The sequence below is a fragment of the Catharus ustulatus genome, chromosome 2 (genome assembly GCF_009819885.2).
Source record: "Catharus ustulatus isolate bCatUst1 chromosome 2, bCatUst1.pri.v2, whole genome shotgun sequence".
NCBI lineage: Eukaryota > Metazoa > Chordata > Aves > Passeriformes > Turdidae > Catharus > Catharus ustulatus.
Window position 1 is genome coordinate 82,476,958 of NC_046222.1, and position 23,396 is coordinate 82,500,353.

The 23,396-nt window shown below is 38.4% G+C and overlaps 1 protein-coding gene across 2 annotated transcripts in view; it reads right to left on the reverse strand.

Moving 5' to 3' along the window:
• Positions 1–23,396, reverse strand: part of ABCC4 (ATP binding cassette subfamily C member 4) — a 143,840-nt gene that overhangs the window by 69,653 nt on the left and 50,791 nt on the right. For both annotated transcript variants that reach the window (XR_004417085.1, XM_033052429.1), the window contains exon 19: positions 20,977–21,123. Coding sequence is in view for 1 of the 2 variants with exons in the window: in XM_033052429.1 (XP_032908320.1) it covers positions 20,977–21,123 (147 nt within the window). In the remaining variant the exon portion in view is untranslated. The remainder of the gene's footprint in view (positions 1–20,976; positions 21,124–23,396) is intronic.

The following is a 23,396-nucleotide window of genomic DNA, read 5'->3' on the forward strand; positions in this document are numbered from 1 at the left end:
ATCAACCTTGTAAAATACAACTATGAAATCAACAAAATAATTAAAGATGGATTACTGACTTTGAAAGGAATTGTAAGTTTGTGAAATATTTCTTCAGAAAGAAATCTGGAAATGCATCTCCTGCATAGCTGTCAATTACTGATCTACTCTGGCTTTTCTTCCATATTTCTACAAAGAAACGTCAAAAGGTCTGTTATCTTTTTTTAATATATGTTTAGCGTCGCATGTCCACACAAACTGCCATATACAGCATTGCTGTCTTCCCCACAGGCATCCTATAAATATAAATAAGAAATTCTACCCCATTTCTTTCTTTAGCAGTCTGAAAATGATAGGAATATTATCACTTTCTTAGACATTTGCAAATAGGCACAGTGGTGCTGGGTTGAAATATGCTGAGATCATAATATCCATTTATCTAAACTGCAAGCATGTAATGAATTCAGGTGGGAAGCCTTCTATCCAAATTAATTTACTACTTGAAAAGGACTTTTTACACAAATGCTGTCAAACAAGAAAACAGTTAGGAAATGAGAAGAAAAAACGACACTGTGTTTGATCTTATTTTTAAGTGTAGGATTTAAAGGAAGAAGAATAACTGTGATAAAGATAAGAACAGAAAACAGGCTTCCTTGGAAATGAATTTTTATTTTTACTGCTGATGGAGACATCTACATTACCTACTATGAATACCTTGATCCTAACTGTATAGTTGTTTCTGGAGCTTTCTAGTCCATACATACCATTGATCAGAATTACCCCACTGTGGCAAACCAAAATAGGTCAATGCTCCATATAATTTTTTTAATCTCTTTGGTAATTTATGTCTTACAGTTGATTTGTCCTTTTTCCTGGGTGTACTCAGAAGATTGTGTGCATTAACATCTGTTATCACCAGCCAAAGCCTCCTCACATACGATACAATGCAGAAATTACATCTAAAGTCTGCATTAAAACCAGAAGCACACAAAGGAAAAACCTCTTGATTGTGTGGAGGAAAGGGGGCAAGTGTAACTTTCCATCTTTCTGAAACTGCTTTCTTGGCAAATCTCAAAATACCTTCTGCATCCTGCCTTTCTAATTGTATCTCATTGCCCATTAACTGTTTGTCACAGACACAACAGCATTTACAAAACAGAATTTAACTTTGGTGCTCCGTTATACTTGCTAACAAAGTGATCCTTTTTAAAAAGTATGCTAGAGCTGGGATAATACATTCATCAGCAATTTTCTAATTATTGATCATTGCAATCATACCCTGTAATAGATAATGAATGGAAGATTCAAAATAATTTTAAATAGAATCCTCTGGCAATATATAAAAGTTTTATGCTAGAACCTGAGTACAAAACTACATCTCTGCTTCATAATTAGAATGACAATGGAGGCAGACACCTGCAACCTCCCCCCAGTCCCTGTAGTAATATCAAACTTCTAACATGTAATCATGTGATGAAGATTGCCAGAACAAAGTTCTAACCATTCTAGAAGTTAAGGTCTGGATATTCTCTCTGTGTCATTTTAAACTCATCCACTGAAGGTATTTTAAGTCATCCTCAGTGTAATGAAAAAATTCTACATTTAAAGATACTGAAACGAAAAAACTCACCACCTAAAATGACGCCACCAAATCGTACGCAACACAACCTTTAAGTCCCATCTTCAAGGGACACAGTCCAACTGAACAACAACAACAAAAAAGAAGAAAGGAAAAAAAAAGAAGGAAAAAAAATTCTAGAGAGGAGAAGGAGGAGGGGGACACAGGAGAGTTGTAACTGGCCTCCTTACTCTTCTGGAAGGGAAAAAAAATTTAAAATGGTAACCATTTGAAAATTCTGATCAAGTGGCCTTTAAAAAGATGTCAGGTTATACACTACTGACAAAATTCTCTGTTGATTTACACCACCTTCTTTTTCTTTTTTTCATATATAAAGTTACCTACTTCAGCTTCTCACCACAATGCAAAGCATCTGTTTAACAGAAACCCAAACCATTATCTACAAAATGTAGTCTTATATTGACTTTCTACTAGCACGATTATGAATTTAATTCTTCACTAAAATATTTAACCACAGATGCACCCACTTACAAAAGGGCACCTGTGTGCTCTAGTTCTTTCTGCTACAAATTCAATCTGGGCTGAAAATATGTCCCAAGTGCTGTTTTGTTGGAAGAGGAACTTAAAAAAAATTAAACAGAATACAACAAATCAGGACGGACTGAAATATCTGAAGGGTGCTTTGTTGCTAGAATATTTACATGAGAGGAGAAAAACAGCTACTAGAGCTATTTTCATATTTGGTAGCTATACATAAATTACACATCAATGCAAGAATTAAAATAAAAATAGACATATATATGTCACCTTCCCGGTAAGGTTTTTCCAACAACAAAAAGGAATGCTATTCTTATGCTATCTATACTATCAAGACTTGATCCAGAATAGGCTTTAACTACTGCATTTCAGAAAATGTTGAGGTGGATCTCACATAGCTCTTACAAACCTGCTCATATTTGTTGCTTTTCTTACCATTCTATCTCCTAAAGATAATTCTCATAATAAGAATCTTAAAGAATCTTAATTTCCAAAGTTCCAATGCTTTTTTCCACCCCCTCTCTTTTTTTTTTTAATTGATGTTGAAGCTAGAGGGCTCAATCATCAGTCCAGTCTAAAATGACAATGGAGAAATAAGACATTACTGAATGTAAAGCAATTGACTCCTGAAATCTTAGCTGAAACTGCTATCTGGTTATCACTGCTATATGGTTATCATTCCAAAAACAAATAATATACCATATTTTACCAAGCTTAGATATTCAGATCCCCCTTCATCTTCTTCCTTTTTTCAGAGTCATGAAAGAAAATTCTAAGGCACTGTTTATTCTGTTTAGAAGTCTATAGGGACTGAATTCTATAGAGGCTGTCTAGGGACAGCCAAGACTTCTGGCTCTACCTAGCCCACCTGTTCTGAGGATAAAGCCTCTGGACAGCCTAAACAGCAGAGTTATTTCACACATATATATATACATATACATATTTTCACCTCTAAACCCTTCTCTTTTGCTTGGCATGTTCCTTCAGTTTGATCATTCATTCTTCTTTAGCTTCAGTTTCTTTTTTTTTCTCTCTTCTTCTGGAATATGTGATTGGTTGGAAAAGGAGGGATTCTCTCTAAAATTCATTCATTATATACCCATGTAATGACTCCTGAAATACATTTTCCTTTTTAACTATTTCTACTATAAAAAAGCCACTGGGAATCAGAAAAAAATTATTAAAAAATCGCATGGGTTTGGCTATCCTGAACGTTCAATGGATGACACTGGATAATTTTCAATGGATATTTTCCTGCCTCACATGGAATGCCATTACTACAGAACTCAAGAGATATTCTGGTACAGTTGTCAGAATGCTCACTTAGTCTGCTGTGCAAATAATCAAAGTACAGTAATTTCACGACTATAAGGCGCACCCTTTTGACTAAAATTTTCCCCCGAACCCGGAAGTGCGCCTTATAGTCCAGTGCGCCTTATAGTCCAGTGCGCCTTATCTGATGTGCAAAGTTGCGACATTTGCCACCCTGGAAGTGCGAGTCCGCAACAGTCCCCAGCCGAGCAGAGCCCACCTGGCGGTGGGCGAGCCCGGCGGCATCGGGGCAGCGGCTGCACGGGCTGGGGGAAAGTCGCTGGAATCAGGGCAGCCGCCGTCATCGGGGCACCCGGAGCACCCATGCAGCACGGGGTTCCCGGAGTGCCAGGGGCACGTGGGACACCTGGGGTGCCAGGGGACTCCCGGAGCAGCGGGGCCCCAGGGACGCTGCACGGAGCGGTGGCAGGCATAGCCCGGCCCCTGCCGGGTACAGGCGGGCCCAGGGGCCCATGGCTGCCGGGTTGAGGCGGGGCCTCGTCCAGCAACCGCGTAGGGGGAGCTGGGGGCGGAGCCTCGCTGCAAAAAAAAAGTGCGCCTTACAGTCCGGTGCGCCTTATCTGATCTACAAAGTTGCAAAATTTGCCGACTCCTGGGGGGTGTGCCTTATAGTCCGGTGCGCCTTATGGTCGTGAAATTACTGTATTCCCTTGGAAAATTTGCTCTGTGTGAAAGAAGACACACCCCACACCCTTATGCCTCATGAAAATAAGTATTTTCCTTCAATTTGGGACTTTTTAAACCACATGTTGGAGGAAAGTCACGTAACGTTTGGAAACTTAGGTACCATTGGGAAACCTGCCTGTTTGTAAAGGTGCAGCCAAGGTCAGGAGTCAGGATTTACAAGAGAGGCAGAGGTGGGGCAGAGATCCATGGCAATGTGTTACTTCAGCAGAATTCTGTTTTCATAGAGAATACACTGTAGATTGCCCACCTCTCTAGCAGGCATGTTAATTCTCTACTACAAGCACTTCTGTTCTAGGTCTCCTTCAGTCCCCCTCACGCTTTGGAAAACTCAGTAGAAAGTATGGCACTGGAAGAAGGCAAATGGATGTGTGCCTGAAGGCTACAGCAATCAGCATGGGAGAGACTACAGCTGGAATTAACTCCTCTGGGTTTTTTGGGGAGCCTAAATTAGGGTATGGAATGGACCCTTTCCAGCGCAGCAAGCTTCAGGATGTAAGGAGGGATGACTTTACCTATTCTTCTGTTTTGTGACTGGCACCAAATTCCACTTGCAAATCTTGCCTGAGAAACAACCAAAAGTCTTTTGTCTCAGAAAAGCTAAAGGCAACCACAATCCAAGAGTTTTATTCCTGAAGTGATGTCCAAGAGAATATACATAGAGTCTGACAATGCATTTCCTTGGGCCATCAGCTTCTGAAGGAAAAAATATCACTATAAAGTAAACTTCTTTACAGCCTAAACTATAATTAACAACACTTAAATGAAATCAAACGAGAAAAAAACCCCAAATATGACCTCTTCTCTACAGTATATTTTATTCATTACATTAAAAGAAAGGCATTTTAATAATTACATTATTAAATGCTAAGCATTTTGAAAAGTTATACAAATGCCTTTGACTCTACTGTACTCCTCTACTGGGCAACTATTAGAAAGCTTCATCCCAGAAACAAAAAAGAAAAATATATGAGAAATAAGCAGCTACAAATGAGAAGTTGTTGCTGACCACACCAAAACATTAGTCATGCATATATCACAACCAAAGAACCTTTAATGTTTATGTATAAATATACCTTAAATAAATCCTCATAGATTCTTTTGACAGCTAAATGCTAGAGGTTAAATTAAAACCATATGCTTACATATATGTTGCTTAAAATTAAAGAAAAAATCCAATCATTTCCTCTTTTTCATTGTTTTTAAATAATAAAAAACTTAGAATGATAATCACTCCTCTATGAACACAGAAAAAAAATGCACACACATCAAGGAGGAAACAAATTACTTGATGGAACCATCATTCGAGCAGAAGTTAACACAATTTCCAAACCCTTTTGGTTTTGTTCAGTTCAAAGAAGCCCTGATTTACAGCTGTCCAGCAGTATGAACTCCTAAATAAATGCACAGGCTAAAACAGAAGAGTGCTGCTCTCAACAAGGGACTCCTGAGAACGTTGCCATTTGTTGTTTGCATGTCAGAAACACTCAGAAGAGGACTAAAGTATCTGAAGTGGGAGGCAGAGTCGCTCCAGGATGCAGGTTGGACCATCACATAGCCAGCAGCAAGAGTTTGTTGTGCCAGCTAAGAGAAACCAATACAATTGACTACAGAAGGAATAACAAGCTAGGGAAAGATGGAGCAGTAAGCTGGAACAGAAAGTTGCAGGACAAGATGTGTTTTGAAGTACAGGGACACAAAGGGGTCATGGAATTAATCAGTTTTCCCTACCCATATGTCTAACTGCTGTCAGTGTACTGCAGTTACAATGCTACCTACTGGTGCATCTTGAGAGATGATTTTAAGATGAAAAAGTGCCAGCTTGTGGATGAACTTTAGTGCACAGTGAGCAGGAAGTTACAAAGATGTAAGCACGAAAGACAAACAAGCAAAATTATGAGGGAGGGAGTTAAAAACCTTGGAAGTGACAACTGCTCCATTTACCAAGTGCAGAAAGAGTAAAAGCTTTGCATGGGGAGAAGGCTAACACACAAACCAAGTGATACTCCTCTCCACAATTCCTGCTAGACTCCCTCACAGTATATTGGGGCAGTAAGATTAAGAAAAGGTCTTTCCTCCATCTGGCCCTGGGGAGCAGCTGCAAGACAGAATTGTCAAGAGACAAGCTGGCGGTCACAGTCACAGACCTCACCAAACCTGGGGTGTTTGGATATTGAAAGAGCTTTGTGTACATATTGACTTGAATTTTTGCTCTGCTTGCATGTGTCCTCTCCTTCATCCACAGCTTCATTCAGTGCCTATCCACTCCCCATTTTGCCTTCTTTCTCTCCCTTTAACATTGGTTCTTCCATTCTCCATCATGGTATGGCACAAGCTCTAGGTACAAACGTCATACCATCCAAGGCACAAAGCCCAACACAGCAAGACACAAGCTAGGAAGTGTGGAAGAGCTGGGGACAAAGCAACTGAGAAGAGAAGGTGAACACAAGATGATTGCAACACTTACAACCAGAAAAGTGCCTGTACTGATGTTTTGGAAATGCAGAGTGACAAAAAGTGTCAGATAGGGGAATAACATGTGAGCTCTAAAGGCAAGAGAAAGGGTGTTTTACAGTGAAAAACAGGGAAAATACAGCAAGGGAGAGATCAGGTCCTGAAATAGTTACCAAACTAGAACTGTGGAAGTCAAAAAGCCAGTGTCACCTGAATGAAGATGACAAAGTGTATCCAGACATCCTGCATAACCACAGGCACTGGACACATACAGACTATTCACAAGGTATACTCTGAGAGACAAGGGAAGACTTACATCTATTGAAAGAGATGTCTTTAGAAAACAATTCAGAGGATTTTAGTTACTTCTTGCTTTAAACTGCTCTTACAGGAGCATATTTCACTCTGCTAACTACAGAACTGCAGGGGAAACAGATGGTTACGTCTCATTAGTCTTTAGAGTATACTCTGATTAGTTTGCTTAATTTCACTCACACAGGGTCTTAAGATTTCACAAGGCCAATTAAGATTTCAGGTAAGGGAATTACCACTAAGTTTTCTTTCTTCCTTCAAAACATGTCTGTCATTGGATTTTAACAGTTCACTTACTTACGCATTGATTTTTTGTTTTCCTGACACTCCTTTTCATCACAATTTGGTTTAGTTGCTTTTTTAAACCACCAGCTTTTCTGCCAGACACATGAAGAGGAAACAAACTTCCAGGACTGTAACAAACAGCACAACTAGCGGAGCCATGTAAAGACTATGACAAAAATACCTATCACTCAAGTATCCATCTCCAATACATAAACCACTATTAAATCTTCTCATGGACCTGAAGCACAAGTTATATTTTATAATATGCATTAAAAATGTTGCAACTAATCACTGATCATAATCTGACCCCAGGCATTTTGGGAAAAGTTCTTTCAAAACAGCAGCTTTGCCATTCTTCTGCATTGAAGAAGACACCACATTTCTGATAAAGTGTGAACAAAATGGAAAAATACATATATAATAATGAAAAAACAAATGACAGAAATAATAACTTGTGTTTTTGTCTCCCTCTTCCCAAAATAGCATGAGCCCAGAACTTGATTCTGGATCAATCTGCGGATACATCATTAAAACATGAAACAAAACTATACCTCCAAGCAAAAAAACTACAAAAGGCAAAATTGTGTTAATAAACCAACCACTATTAAAATTACAGAGTATTAATTAGTAACAACTTAGCATAGTAGTTTATTTAATTAGAATATTTGGTGAACTGATGTTGGCTCTCATAGTTTTCAAAATGCAGCTTCACTTTAGAATGCATAAGAAAAGCATCCAATAAACTTTTCATCACTGCTGAATGGTGTTTACAACACCTTTTAATTTTCTGAATGTCTGTTTTGTCCTTGCCTGATTCTAGAGAAGAAGTCCTCAAACAGCAGTTCGCATTCCTAATATGAACACTCAACTCCTAAAGTTCTGAGTGGTCAACTGTACAGTGGTCATACCTACAGGAAGGGGTCACAAACAAGTTTAAGTCTTTGGATCACTCTAAAACCTTTCAGGACCTTCTGGACAATTGGGGGATTGTTTCTTTGTTTCTTTTGGGTTTTTGAGAATGGAAGTTGAAAATGCCTCTTGACATCAAGGTTTTGGAAACTTTCATAATCCAGTGTTTTTCTGGAAAACTGTGATATTGCAGGTACAGTAATTTCACGAATACAAGCCGCAGCAATTAGACAAAAATTTTGGTGGAAACCCGGAAGTGCGGCTAATATTTGGGTGCGGCTAATTTATGAACAAAAATGTGATATCTGCCCTTACCTAGTATCATACCAGTCCAGTCCCGAGCCGAACCAGTTTGAAATCCATGGTTTCCCGTTGTTCTGACGATGAACCAATCAGAGAACAGCTTATTGCCTGCCTGTGAATGGCGGTGTTACTGAGGGGCGGGGGTTGTTATTGGGGTGAGTTACCTCGGCGAGTTACCTCGGCAGTTCGATAAAAGTGTGTGATATTTCTCTGTACTTTTTAAAGTGTTTTCAGTCTCGTGCGGCTGCGGGGCTGGCTGGGCTCGCAGGGAGAGGGCTGGGGGAGCCACTCAGCCTGCAGGGAGAGGGATGAAGCGGGAGATCGGCTCGCAGGGAGAGGGCTAGAGCGGCCGCTCGCCCCGCAGGGCTGCGAGGGGTAGAGCGGCCGCTCCTGTGCCAGCACTGAGATGTGGCTCCGCTCGGAGCTCAGCTGCCCGCCCGCATGGCTGAGCGGCTGTTTAAAGGCAACGCGGATCCATTGGGAATGCTCGCAAAATGACCACACTATTGTTCCTGTCTTTTTCGGCTTGTAAATAAAGGGTGTGTCTTTTTTCACTTGGAAACAATGTTTCCGAGGTCAGCAGTAAGCCAGTAAGCCCCGGCGATCCCGCAATTGTGTTACTAAATGACGACTTTGTGAAAGTTCAGCGAACTAAAGTGCGGCTAATATTCCGGGTGCGGCTTATTTATTGACAAAGACATCAATGTTGCCAACACACCGGATATGCGGCTTATACTCCATGCGGCTTGTATTTGTGGATTTACTGTATATAAAATGCTGGGCTTATGAAACAAAAGTGTCTAGCATGTGCTCATGGTGTATTCCACCTTCCAGAAAGTTCTTCACTTCAACAGGTACCACACTCGTACCTGAAGAAGTTTGTCCACAATAGACCACTTGGCATGATTAGGAAACAAATTAAATCAAGACATCACAAATTACCTGAACTAGAAATCCAAATTAATTTGAAAATAAATATGAAGTATGTAGTACAACGGTATCTCTCAAGTGTTACCACTTGCATGGCTTACATTCTTTCCTCCTCAGTGCATTTAAACACCCAAAGGACCATTATGCTCAGAAAAGAGATCCTAGAAGAACTGAAAAGTTCTGACATCAGACAATTTAAACCAGCAGTGAATCCCCTTGAGGAGGTATGAATCATCTCTGAGGTTTAAATTAGATTATCAACCAAGTGAAGCAGCACAGTAAATCTACAATAAAAGACGAATGCCTACAGGAAAATAATTTTTGCCCCTAGTGGCAGATGCTTGAACTTTAAAGGATCTGAGACTAAGCTCTTTGTCTAAGCCTTCCTGACAGAAAACAACTGAAATAATGTTTTTGGTTGGTCCAACTTTGCTCCATGCCATATGAAAACAGTATCTAAACCTTGTAAATGGAAGTACATTGTCACTTCTAAACCAATTGAGGATCAAACAATTTACAGAAACCAAGACTTATTTTGCTGACAATTAAGCTCTATCACCAAGACTCGAGATTCAATGAAATTTGACAATTGTGAAAAAAAAGGCCTTTGTCTGACTAAGTCTGAAGCATTTGGAAGAATCAACAGAAAATCAGAAGACCGAATTAGATCGACAAGCCTTTGAGGATAAAGTGCACTAATTAAAATAACTGCCTTCCTTTCTCTGTTTCCTCTCTGAGTTGCCTTGGTATCACAGCATAAAGGCATACAGCAAGAGGAAAAGTTGGTCTAAGAAGTAAATGTTACACACAACACACTTCCTCTTGCACCAACAGCACTCTCTGTCCATCCTGCTGGTCAAGTTCCATTACAAAGAACCACCACCCCTTTAAAGGTGAGATGAAAGTGTAAGTATAAATCTCTGCTTTCCATCAAATCTGAGAGGTATGAAAGGTCTGTAAAGCCGCCTTCTTCCATGCCGAAATTCTCTTTTCATCACATTTACTTTGTAGCGATTCAGATACCACCCAAAGCTACCAAAGTGCTGCAGGTCACTAGCTGGAAGAGTATTTTTGCATCTTCTCCTCAGGGAGTCAAAGAATGCCATGTATCCTTCTGTTTTTCCAGGACCCATAAAATCAAAGAAACATAGAATGGTGCCTGGGTTGGAAGGCACCTTAAAGACCACCTAGCTCCAATCCCCCTTCAGTGGGCAGTGACACCTTCCACAGGAGCAGATTGCTCAGAGCCCCATACAATGTGGCTTGAACACTTCCAAGGATAAGGCAACGACAGGCTTGTCTACACAACCTGTGCCTCACTACCCTCACTGCAAGGAATTTTTTCTTAACATCTAATCTAAATGTACTTTCAGTTGTACTAACTTGTTCTCTTTCTGCCCATTTAATTGAACAATATGTAAGATTTCTATTCAAAACACTTTCATGCCCATTTTAAAATTAATAGCAAGTAGTCAACAAGCATTTTAACATCTTGCATCTCATGAGAAGTACGAACAACAGAGGCAGAGCAGGAAGGTATTAACAAATTAAGCAGTGCTCACAGCATTACATTTTAAGCTGAAAAACATCTCAGATCATTTCAGAAACCTGGGATTTTGCATTCCACTAAACATTTGTGTCTCTATTAAAAGTACATAATAACATTGCTTTAGTATGTGGCTAAGATGGGACAAAAATTAATTAAATCCTATTTTTCCACAGGAATGTTTCTATTTTTTCAAGCAAACAAACACTTCTGGAAAGCGTCAGATTGGACATTTCCACTCTTGAACACTCAGCAGGTGAACAAAATCATCTGTATAAGCTCTCATAATCTTAGAGAAACACTTATTTCTGAACAATCACTTCTAAACACTATCCTTAAGCCTTTGGTAGTAGCTGAGCAACACTGGTTATTAAATTGAGGTGCAGCAGAGTTTATTTTTTCTTATCTGAATTAAAAAAAATATGTTGGGATTGTTTTTTCCAGTTTTTCTCTTGGGGATTTTTGGGGGTTTAAATATAAGCAGCATTCAGTGAATGGCTTTGAATTCCATATTAAATCATACTTGTAGCTTAATTATGAAAAAAGATCATTGTCACTATGTATTTGGAATATTAAAACTTGTCAGCTTTATAAAAACCTCAAGGCACTTTTTCTCTCAAATTTGGCTTTATTTTGCAAGCACTCCTTAGATAAGATTTCTTAATATTAGAATAAGTCTAGCATAACTAGTTTTCTGTTGAAAATACTGATGAAAAAAAATTCTCTCTATATTGTGAGTTTATAACTAAAAAGAGATGACACTTCTAAAGCTAAAACCATCTATATTTCACAGTTCTAAGGCGTTAAATTTGCAGTGGTTTCTGCAGGCATCTTTTGTCTCAAAGGAGCACCCAGCAATTTATTTTTTTTCTCCAATGATAAAGGACATTAGTTGACTAAAGGTAAGAACTACCAACTCTTCCTTAAATCACTTCTACATTTGTTAGTCAGGAAATACCAGGAATATTCTGGAAAGCTAAATATAATTTTTTACTTTTGGCTAATTGCTGAGACAGGAGAGAGGAGAACTGTTCTTCTAAAAGGAGACTGGGGAATTAATGAAGGGAGAAAGGAAAGAATTACTATACCAATCTCAAGGAAAGCATATGAGGCTATATATATATATACATATATGTATATATATATATACACAAAATAAAAATATGGTTCATTTCTTTCTCTTAAATCTAAGTGGCACTTTCCACATCCTAGACACCCATCCTTAAGCACAGGGACTTAACTCTCTAAGTGAAGACAGACACCACCTCTTCTCTAAAGATCAGCATGACAGATTCTAAAAAAAAAATCCAAACAAACAAAGAAAAAATGCTCAAGAAGAAGAGAGGAACAAGATAGTGTATATTTACAGCTTTGAATATACACATTGAAAAGGAGAGAGTGGGGAAAAACCCAACACTGAGAAAATGCCCCTGGCATCTAATCAGTTACTGTCCTCCTGGCATGTCCTAGAAAGGATGGGGCAAGAACAGTATTCCTGTATGAGAGACTAATTATGACATCTTAAGAACAGATATAGGACTTTTGCCTAAAATGTAGACTAAACTATTTATTTTGGGTTGTGAACATTCTAACTCATGAACATGATATTTTGCTGAGAAATAAATACACACAGGGACAAAGAAACATGTATTCCCAATGAAGGGGAAGTTTACCACAAAGCAAAATGTTTTTTCTTGCCTACACATGAATTAGCAATATTCTGCACTGCATCATTTACATATTAAAGAGACAGTAACTTCATTGAGAAAAAAGATGTTTGCCACACACACAGAGAAATCTCATCACATTTGATAAAAAGAAAACTGAGGAAGAGTTAGACCATTTCTCTTCCATCTATTATTCCTTATAATTGCTAGCAAGAATGTCCAAGTTCCAACCTCAGATCTCCAAGCATTTCAGATTATTCTGCACCCTCTGCTCCAACACTAACTCAAGCTAGTGAAGACTTACGCTTGAAAGAGGGCAGGAAAAGTTGCACTCCTGGACACAAAAAGGAGAGGATTAATTCAGCACACAGTAGATGAAAACTAACCAGAACCATGTCAGTGGACAGAAAACCCATGACCATATGAAAAGCTGAACTCTAAACTGCCTTTGAATTTTCAAATGTCATAAATGTTGCTGAAGTACCACATGATAAAAGCTCAAATTGGAGAAATATTAGTGACCTTTATGCTCTTCTTTTAACTGGTAAATAAGGAAGGATGAGGGAATTCTACAACTAGAAGACAAACAGGTCAAAAGTCATTTGCAAGTCATTTGGAACAGTACAAAGACAAACACAAAATCAAAACCACCTCCTGAGCACAAAAGGCACTTTACTCTGAACCAAACAGCTGAGAATGAGGACTCTGCCACCTTTCTGCCATACAGCAGCTTGCTTTGCCTGCCAGCTCTGTGAATACAACTTCCTACCCAGCATTAGGTGACTAATAGCTAAGGCAGTCCCAGCCTATTCAGACATTTCAGAAAACTCCTCATGCTACAGCCTCCCTTTGGGACCACCACAACTAAATATTCTGCCCAAGCCAGAATCAAAAGTTATGGCAACTAAGTATGCAAATAAGAATTACCTAGGAAAATGTTCAGCAAGAGCCCAAATTTAAATGAACATTAAAACAAACCCCAAACAAAAATGAACGTGCAGATTCCAGTTTCAAGCTACCTGCCTCAAGGTCAGTACAGCCACAAGCAGTAATTAATGTCCATTACATACTACCACCCTTATTACAGGGTTATTGTCCAGTAACTAATAAAACAAACAACCAAACAAAATGTTCTGCATATGCTTGATGCTATTTTAGAATACTTTGAAAAGATCTCTTAGCTATCAATATATACAGTTTGTAATAATGTTGCCCTCTCCAAATGCAACATTATCTTCCATAAAATGACATAAAAAAATCAAAACATGAAGGAGGTTCACGTGAACACATAACAAAAAGCTCCAGACAAACTTCATTACAGTTTCAATGAAGGAAAAAAAATATCTGGAGAAGACAGGTGGAAGACAGCAAGCAATACTGTATTGTATTACCTGTAAGTAACTTCAAGTTTCTATTTTTTAAACTGAACAACACACTGAAGTCAAGTTTGATTCAGTATCTCTGTTTCTGCTGTTATTTCTATTCTTCAAGCTTTAGTCTGGATTGCCAAAACAGGCAGATTCACATACAACAGCCATTCTTTTCTACATTAAAATTTTAATTTTGGATCAAGAAGTGCCTTTTGTTTCCAAACACTCTACAAGATCACCACAGGCACAAACTAATCTTCACTTGTTGCATAATCTGCAAGATGCTGGCAATCTGAAAAAAAAGAAAAAAAAAAAAAGAGGAAAAAAAAAAGAAGAAAATAAAAGAAAAGAAAAACCTCAACTAATTAATTCACCCAGATGCTGCAGTGCAGATTACCTTGGATCATCTGGGACTAAGAATTCTGTGCAGTATAAAGCAGAACAGTGCCAATGAAATGAGTTTTCACTGTGATAGTGCTTGTTTCATTTTAATTTCCAGCTACTCAGATTAAACAAAAAAACCCCAGAACACCCCATCAAAGGGGGCTGGTTTTCCTGCAGACACCCCAGTGGTCTAACTGTGCCCGTGTGCCCGAAGGGACAGCAGTGGAAGGTTATGGCACAGCCAAGAGCCCAGGAGAGCCAAGAGCCTGATGTGCATGGCTGGCACTCCCCAGGGTGCGGGAGGCACATGCTCAAGGCTCACACTGAACCAGAGAGGGAGAAGAGCTGGACTGCCTTTCCCATATTCCATACACATACTCTCATCACCTTGGCTATCCAGCATCCCTGCCCAACTCTTCTCCAAATGCTTATGCCCTGTTCCAAGGTTGAATGAAGTGAGTTTTGCTAAGTTTTTCCTCATTTCTCAGAGATGTTCATTTCCCATCCAAAACAGGCATTCATAAACAGCAAGAGAGGACATTCCATCCACGCAGCACCTCCACTATCCACAGCAGTCATAGCAGCATTCCACAATTTATAAACAGATTAAAAATGGTAAAAAAAAAATACATCTTTTAAACAGTTATTATCAAAACAAATCCTCCATTTTGGATTATCTCTAAAAGCTTATTTGTAGCTGCATCACCTCAGTTGGGCCCTGTTTTTAAGCCCCTTGCAGTTTTCCACCAATATTACAGCAGTCTCTCCCTCTGATTTCAAGTGTCTCCAACCAACATTTAGTTCCTCAGTGCCACAAATCTCCCCAAAACAGCATGCCATCTATGCAAGCCTAAAACAAAATTTCATTTTTATTTTCCAGCTACACTTGCAGGAATGGGATGTCTCAGAACAGCTTCTGTGCAGTCTTCTAAAGCCGGTATTTTTAATTAGGCTTCCCTGTCTTGCTCAACATTCCGTGCCTCCTTTTTGCTCGGTTGAGATGGGGTGAGAGCAGTTCTCTCTGTAGCTGCTCCAGTAAATGAAAACACTAGACTTTGCAGTATCTGGGCAGGTCAGCATATGGTCAGAAATGAGTTTCACAGCAGGCTGTTTTCCCCACCAGGGGATCTTAATGTGAAGAAGATAGAAAATCCCTACGAAAGGACACGGAATCTTGTGCCGGGGAAGGAGGCGGCTGCACTTGGAAGTGGCTGTCAGTACAAGCTTCACGCTATTTCCCTATCAAATGAAGTCTCATCCCCTCCTACAAACAGCTTTTCTGTAAAGCTCTTAATTTTATCTCCCATATTAGGCATAAATGGGGTGAGCTCTGACTCGGTGAACTGAAAATGTAATGGGCTTGTCTCATCAGTTTATGGCCAAGTTTCATTCAATTACTATTGCAGAAAAGAACGGGACAGAGTTGAATCGAGTTATCCTAATAGATAATAAATGTAAACATAACTCCAGAATGCCATTTACTGACTTTAAAGACTACTCCTATGGCAATCAACTTTGTAAGGCTCTTGACAGAATCATAATGGTGATAAAACACATAGGAAGCATAAGACTATTTAAACTCTTAACAGAGCCATGATAATACTAACAGTAAATGAGCAACTCCCATAAAATATCATTTAATAATCACACCCTGATAAGATTTAAAGTACATATCGCCATTGTTATATGAAAAAAACATTAAAGGGTTTCTTCTTTAACACATGTAGCAACCTAACAGGTTTTAATTACCACACCTACTTCAGTGACGAGCTGTTCCACTCAAACACCCAAACATAATATTTACAACGTTGTGTGGTTGTTAAGGATCATGATGATTGATGGAACCTATTGTGTTGCCATCTTAATAACAACAAATGCAAGTGATTACCAACACGGAAGAGAGAATCTGTGTTTTTATTTTACAACAAAAGGCTGTCCTATAGGGACTTCTTTTCAACATAAACTAACAAACCTGTGCACATGTGAATGCGCTTTAGAGCTTGGCACAGAGACTCAAAAACAAAGCCTCTGCTGCTTTAAGGACAATGTATTTTTTTGTATTAGCTTAAGAGAACATGAAGGCTGTCAAAAGAGCTGGTACAGTTTTTCACAACCTTGCAGAATTCATCTTGACCACAAGGATATATCTGAAAACTGCATCAGAAAGATAGGACAGACCTTGTTTCCAAAAAAGAAAAAAGAAGAAAGCAATTGAGTGATTGAGTCAAATAGGAGTACAATACATTTCCTGGCATTGCTGCTGAATATTTATACCAGGGACGAATGAGACTACAAACGAAGTATCTTAACATGAAGCTTTGCCTTGTTAACTGCATGATATGCCAAAACACCACCTACTGTAAATCACACAGTTTAAGACCAGTATTTCTTGTTTAAACATGCTACTTGTTCAGCAGATTCACTTGTGTGAACAAGCATACATTAATGTACACTAACTAGAGCAGTTTCACTATCCATCTGATAAAGTATAATTTAACAACCTCATTATCAGCATTGTAATTTTCAGACTGCTGAAATACCATATTCGTTGCAAATATTATATGGTTGAAACACTTTAACAACATTGCCCATTTGACACTTCTGTCAGATAAAATGCAGATAGTCATTTGTGCATTGATGAACATGCTCTTAATCCTATAAAGAAACTTTCTCTGTCACATTATAAGCATTTCAGCACTTGATTTATGAACACCATAATTAAAATCCTTATGCCTTAAAGAAAAACAAACTCTTCATTATAACAACAGCTTTCTTTCACATTTTAATCTTTTTATATTTGGAGTTTGCTTTCATGTGCTGCTATTAGCTATCAGTTCAGCATGTCATTTCTGGCTGCCAAAACCAAAAACTAGTATTTCTCTCTATAACCTGGTAAAATCCAAAGTCTAGGTAAGTACCCAAAGGGATCAATGTTTATTTAATGCTTCTACAAAACATTTGAGGAGGGAAAAAAAAATCTGTTAATTTAACAGGTCAAGGACAACCATCATACAATTCAGTGTTTCCCATTTCTAAGAAGGCCAGAAATGCTGTAAAGTCTGCCAAAATATTTCTTTCCTCCTATAAATGTCAGAACCAAGAGTTTAGGATGATACAATGTGGGGGGAAGAAAAGTTGCACTTGGGTAGTGATTCTGGTTCAATTTAAATTTCAGACAGATTCTTTAGAAGGGGAAGAAATTTCTATTTTATCTGAACAAATTAATGCATATCATCCATTCCTTCTTACAGCACCCATCAGCAGAGCAGCAGTAGGTTTCAGCTTCTTAAACTCAATGCAATTCAAAATTACACTGAATTTACACTAAAACTACCATAACTGAAAATGACACAGTTACACATTAGCATCACTTCTCTAATCTCTGTCCCTAAATCCCAGAAAAGAACAATTCATTTACTAGCTAAGCAAGTAATCTTGAATCAAATCCTCGAGATTGTCAGAAGTAGGATCCTCTGAACTATTCAATAAGAAACTAATTTCAAAAGAGGCAAGTCCCAAATCAAGTCTTTGCTGCTGAAGTCCAGGTCCCTTTCCCCTAGCTTTATAGCAAATTTGCTTTGAAATGTTGCAAACATTTTGAGAAAGAAATTAAAAGGAGTAATGGCTGAAGAAGGTCTCCCTGCTGGGACTCTTCTGACTCTAGAGGGTTATCTGACTTTTTGGCCGCTATTTCCAAAATGAAAAAAGTTCCTGGACTGAGCACTACATGAAGTTGAAAAGCTTATTGTGTGAAAGATCAGGAGAAAATACTATTCTTGCAGATAATGAAGACAACTGAATGGAACCACATTACTTTTTCTCAGCGGAGAGGTTGAAAATTCACTCCTCAAATATCATCTCCAAAAACATAACAGATGAATTTTGTTATCCTTCTAAGAAGCCGCTGTAATGCTCGGCTGGGATAAAACAGATCATGCTGCCCTCTTGTGCTAGACGTGCACAGAAATCATCCCCTTTTTATTCCTGCAAGTGACATGTGAAGAGCAATATATAAAGCATTCACTATGAAATAGAAAACGTCCACATCTTCCTACTTTACAGATACTCTGACATTTACGGCATTCCCTTACTGGGATATGGGTAGAAAAGTAAAAGAAGTTTCCAGAAAGCCAAATTCTACACTTAAAAAAATAAGTTTTGTGAACAAATGCAGACAAGCAAGATGTGATAAAACCCAAAATACTGACACTTCAACTATCCATCAAGCTTTCACTGTAGCTGTGTAAGTGATGCAGTAGAGATACCTGATATACAGCTGATATATTTGAACTTCAGTCATAAATAAATAGCAATTTCTTCTGAATGCTGGGTAAGACAATGCACTTTGGTCACTTAGGATTATCAGCTCAGGAGGGTTAGGCTAAACACTTAAGAAAGAAAGAGACAGACATTTATTAATAAGGTTCTTCCAATGCAAAATATGCAGTAATGTTTAACTATCTTTAGACCTATGCCAAACTAGAGAAAGGTGAAATACATGTACATAAAAATACTTTTGGCTGGGAAGGGAGACTGGCTGGGAAGGAGAGGGGTCCTTTTATTCCTTTTCTCTCTCAGCTATATAATCCAGGTTCCAAAAATACATTGACATTCTTCTATCATCTGGGTAAAATGTTAGTTACTATTCCCATTACAACCTTCCCCTCCCTACACATATATTGCTAATGCAATCTGTAAAGAGATATCTTGGGCTCATGCCTAAACTGATTCACAAAGCATAATTTTTTTAGAAATAAGTAATTTCATTTATTCACCAAGACTGATTGGATCTGTTGGGAGCTGACAGACATGTCATGATTCACCACGCATTTCCATTTCCTAATGTTGATTCCCTGATGCTCCTCGTTACTCTGCTTCCCCAGTAAGAACTACCAAGAGCTTGGGGTGTCTATTTATTTAAGTTCCCTTCCTTTCTGGAACACAGATCACCATGTGTTCAAAATACGAGCCGTGGCATTTTTTAATTACTGATTATTTTTTGATAAATAAAACAGCAAAATTCACTTCAGCAATTGCTTCTGCTGAGGTCTTAGAGACCTCACACTAATACTGGCAATATGTTGGATGCTTAAATGACAGATCTGACATTGCAATATTAGCTTTGCTAATATGGGATATGATAACTAATAGTTTGGCTCAGTTACTACAATCACAACCCTAAAAAAAAAAGCACATTTAATAATTTCAATTTCTTTTGTATGTCTTTCATAGGCATATTAAAAAAATAAGGAAAAAATAAATCCCACCTCAATGCAAGAAATAGCATGTGAAGTTCTAAAAGACAAATAAACAGTAAAAAACCCATGTAAATCAACAGATACTACAAATAGATTTCAGAACTGCTAAACACTGCAATTCTGAACAAGAACATTGTCTCATGTGTCATCTTTTCTTTTTTTTCCTTTTTCAAATAATGCTGAAATCAGAACAGCAGTACTTTTGCATGCCACCCTGACCAAAAGAAAGATGAAGGGAAAGAACTACATGCATCCTGAAGTTAATGTTCTATTACAAAATATCTGTTGATTACTAGAAACACATACCTAAGTCACAACAGCATGTGAATACCAGTAACAGGCAGGTTTTATGAATGTCAGTTTTGCAATGCACTGCTAATTTCAGTTTCACAGCCTTACAAAGCAAACTGGTGTTACTCTACATTGTTGCTGATGTTTTCTCTCTAGTTCTTTGTTTTTATGAGCCAGATTTATGGGCTTTCTTACAAGAGCATTATGTATTCCCTCAAAAGTAAAGTTATTGTTTTGCTGCACACATACATGAGAGAGGAGGAAAATCTCTGACACATCAGCACTAGGATTTCTTCTCATGCATGTGCTTCTCACTAGTTCACCACTAACCCATTCCCTGACTTTCCCTTCTAATCCTTTGCAGTGGCCTTGAATTTACATTTCCACACACTCACAGTACCAGCAGGCCATGTAACACAGCCCTAAAGTTCTGCAGTTCTAGGGGTTTTTTTTCAATTAAATTGTACACGTTTCATTCATCATAACGTGAGTACGAACCTTTTTTCCACGTGAGTTTTTATTTCCTGAAAATATTACTACTTTCTCTGAAACAATAAAGCCATCCCTATATATCCTTACAATTAAATGCCTCCTGATGCTATGAGAACAAGCCCACGCCCATTTTTATCCAAGGGAGTGAACGCCATCAGGTTTCTGTTTCTCATGTAAAAGAGAAACCTTTGGCTAGTCAATCAGTACCACCCACTTCTCCACTCTCTTCACTTCGCTCCAGCTTCTCTCTCCTTTCTTTTGAAGAACACAAGGATCTGGATCACAGTTTTACAAAATGCATTCATACACATTCAGCATACAGGAGACACCCTGTGAAACTGCACCAGAACAGCAGTGCAAGTACAGGTCAATGTACAACACCAAAGCTACAGCTAATTCAATGCTCTGTGAGTTGCATTTAAAGACAGTAAAATGAATCATCAACAAGCAATCTGAGTTTGAAATTGAAAAGGACTACACTGTTAAATTTAAAGCATTTTAGTAAAAATTTAGATTTAGAGAGTCTAAGTAAAAGAAGCAAAAAAACCCAACCAAAGTGCAAAAATACCATCAAATTGTAACTGCCCAGAAATGGTACAATTTGTGCAATCAAGGAGATACATTAAATATTCAGGGTTTTGGTTTTTTTTACTAATAAACTTACCAATAGGATTTCTGTCAAAAAACAAGACAGGAGCTTTCAAAATGGATTGAAACATTCTGTTGTGCAAATTCTGACCAGAACTGACAAGAACTTGAAACACCAGAAGACTTCTTATTATGCCAAATAGTATTGTAGCCACTGTTAAACCTGAAATGAAAAAAAAAAACAAAAACAAAACAAGCATGAATAGAGCCTCCAAAAAGATATGGTTCTTTCAGAAGGACAAAAAGTTAAAAATAACACTGCTCTAAAACCAAATTCTCTGGACTTCAGTATACAGCAAGTATCCAAACTTAAGCCTGGGGGGACTCAGACTGAGTGCAGAACACAGATACATTTGTCACTAGCTTCAGTTACTATCACAGAATCAATTTAATCAATTTCTCTTTTTCTGTTTGAAAGAATTGGTACTTCTAGAAATGTAGGAAATGGTTGTTAATCCATGAGATAAATGTGTATTACAACTTTTGGCATAACAGCATTACTAAAAGATTCATTTCATAGTGCCATGTATAATTGTGGCTTGCAGAGAGGTCTCTGTGAAGATTCAACACTTGCCAGCAGATATTAAACAAGCAGTATATACATGGCTACTAAGAGACAACCTTGAGTTACTCCCAATCAGCCCAAAGCATTTATGCCATTCTTCCTCTTGTAAAACACACCAAATCATTTAAATCACGTGTCTGTCACACCTTGCATTCCTTATGCCACATGAAACAGTCCTTCTATAGAGCTGGTCTGTGGACTCTTTGTCTCTCTTCTGGGCACTACTCTGCATACAAGACAAGGGTGCTACCAGTCAAAAACTGAAATAAATAGTGAGATTGCTGATGTTCTGCCTGCTGTGCATAATCTCCAATGCGGCAGCCCAAACTCCCTATCAATAAGGGTGAACACTGAAGGTCTAAACCTTACATTTAGCAGAGCTTCCAGGCACCACAAGATCTGCTTCTGAGAATCAGCATAGCTACCTCAGGTCTTGAGGACATGCTGAAGTTAGACCCCAACTATCAGCAGAAAACCTTGCCTATTCTAAGGTTAAAATCATACATAATTCAGGAACAGTTATAGTAACAGTGGGAAAGAGGGAGGTTTTAAATTATGTGACATGGTTAAGCTATCCCATCCTGTTTCCTTCTGCATCCTCCCAGGGAGCAAAAAAAGGTATCAGCACTATTTCATTTGTCTGCTTGCAGTTTATTGCTCACATTCTGTCAAGTGCTGTTTTCAAGAAAAAAGATGGTGGTTGGAATGAAAGTTTGTTTGCCTTGTCCCAGCTGCTGTATTCCAGGCCAGGAGAAGACAATTTTTCCAAGAGTACCTGCATATACCTGAACAGGAAAGCTGGGTCATGCAAAAAGGGAGCAGGAGAGGCATGAGGCAGGAATGGCACAGCCCATTCCAAAGAGCAGTCTGTGGGAGCAACACGAGGAGAAGGACCACATCCTGGGAACCCCACACTGCTGTAAACTTTACTCAGGACTGGAAGCAGCTTGGAAGCTGTTGGTATGACCTTCCCAGAACAAAACACCTGAACAGACTAATGGCTGGGGAGAAGGAGAAACAAAACATGCTTCCAAGTCCTTCATTTGATCTCTTTGCTCTCCCTGTTCATGAGCTCAGAACCTCAGTAAGAGAGAGACAAGGGCCCTTTGTACGTCTGTCTTATAGAAGAGGTCAGGAATTGGTACCTCAGTTCTGGACAACAGTGTTCCCTATTAACAGCAATTTTACTCTTCAAAGCCTTTGTTTCACAGAAGCAACAAGGACTAAGAAGGAACTACTACAGTGGGGTTTCTTTGTCTTTCCAAACATTGAGAATCAGAAATAAAAATGTTAAATTGTTTTATACTTCTTAAGAGATTACAGAAAAAAGGTAAGTTGGATTATTATGTATTTCATGTAAAATACACTACCTTTTCATAACTTTATCAACTTCACTTAAAATTTTGTGTAGATAAGTCAATGTTGTCAGTTAAACCATTGCAAATATCTCACTAAGTCATCTAAACACTTCAATATGAAAGTAGCTTTTGTTATTCTGCTATCTAGAGCAACATATTCTTTGAAGGATAAAATTTTTACTAATGTGGTTTAGGTTACCTGGTCAAAGAAAGTGAAATTTCCCACATTTAATCATACTGTGCAGTCCACTGGAACAGTTCATGAAATAAGACATTACACAGGGAAAATAAGAGCCAAGTTTATCTGGCTTCTAAATTGCTGCTTTCCAGGCCAAACACAATGTTTTCTGTCAGCCACTTATATCACGTGGATTCCAGAAAACAAACTAAACAAAAAATCCTGCACCTATTCTCTCACCCATGGAGATGTTTCTGAATGCATTCAATGCATATTCTTCTGGCATTCCACCTGTTTTCTCACACCGATCATTTACATCTCCATGAAGAAATTAC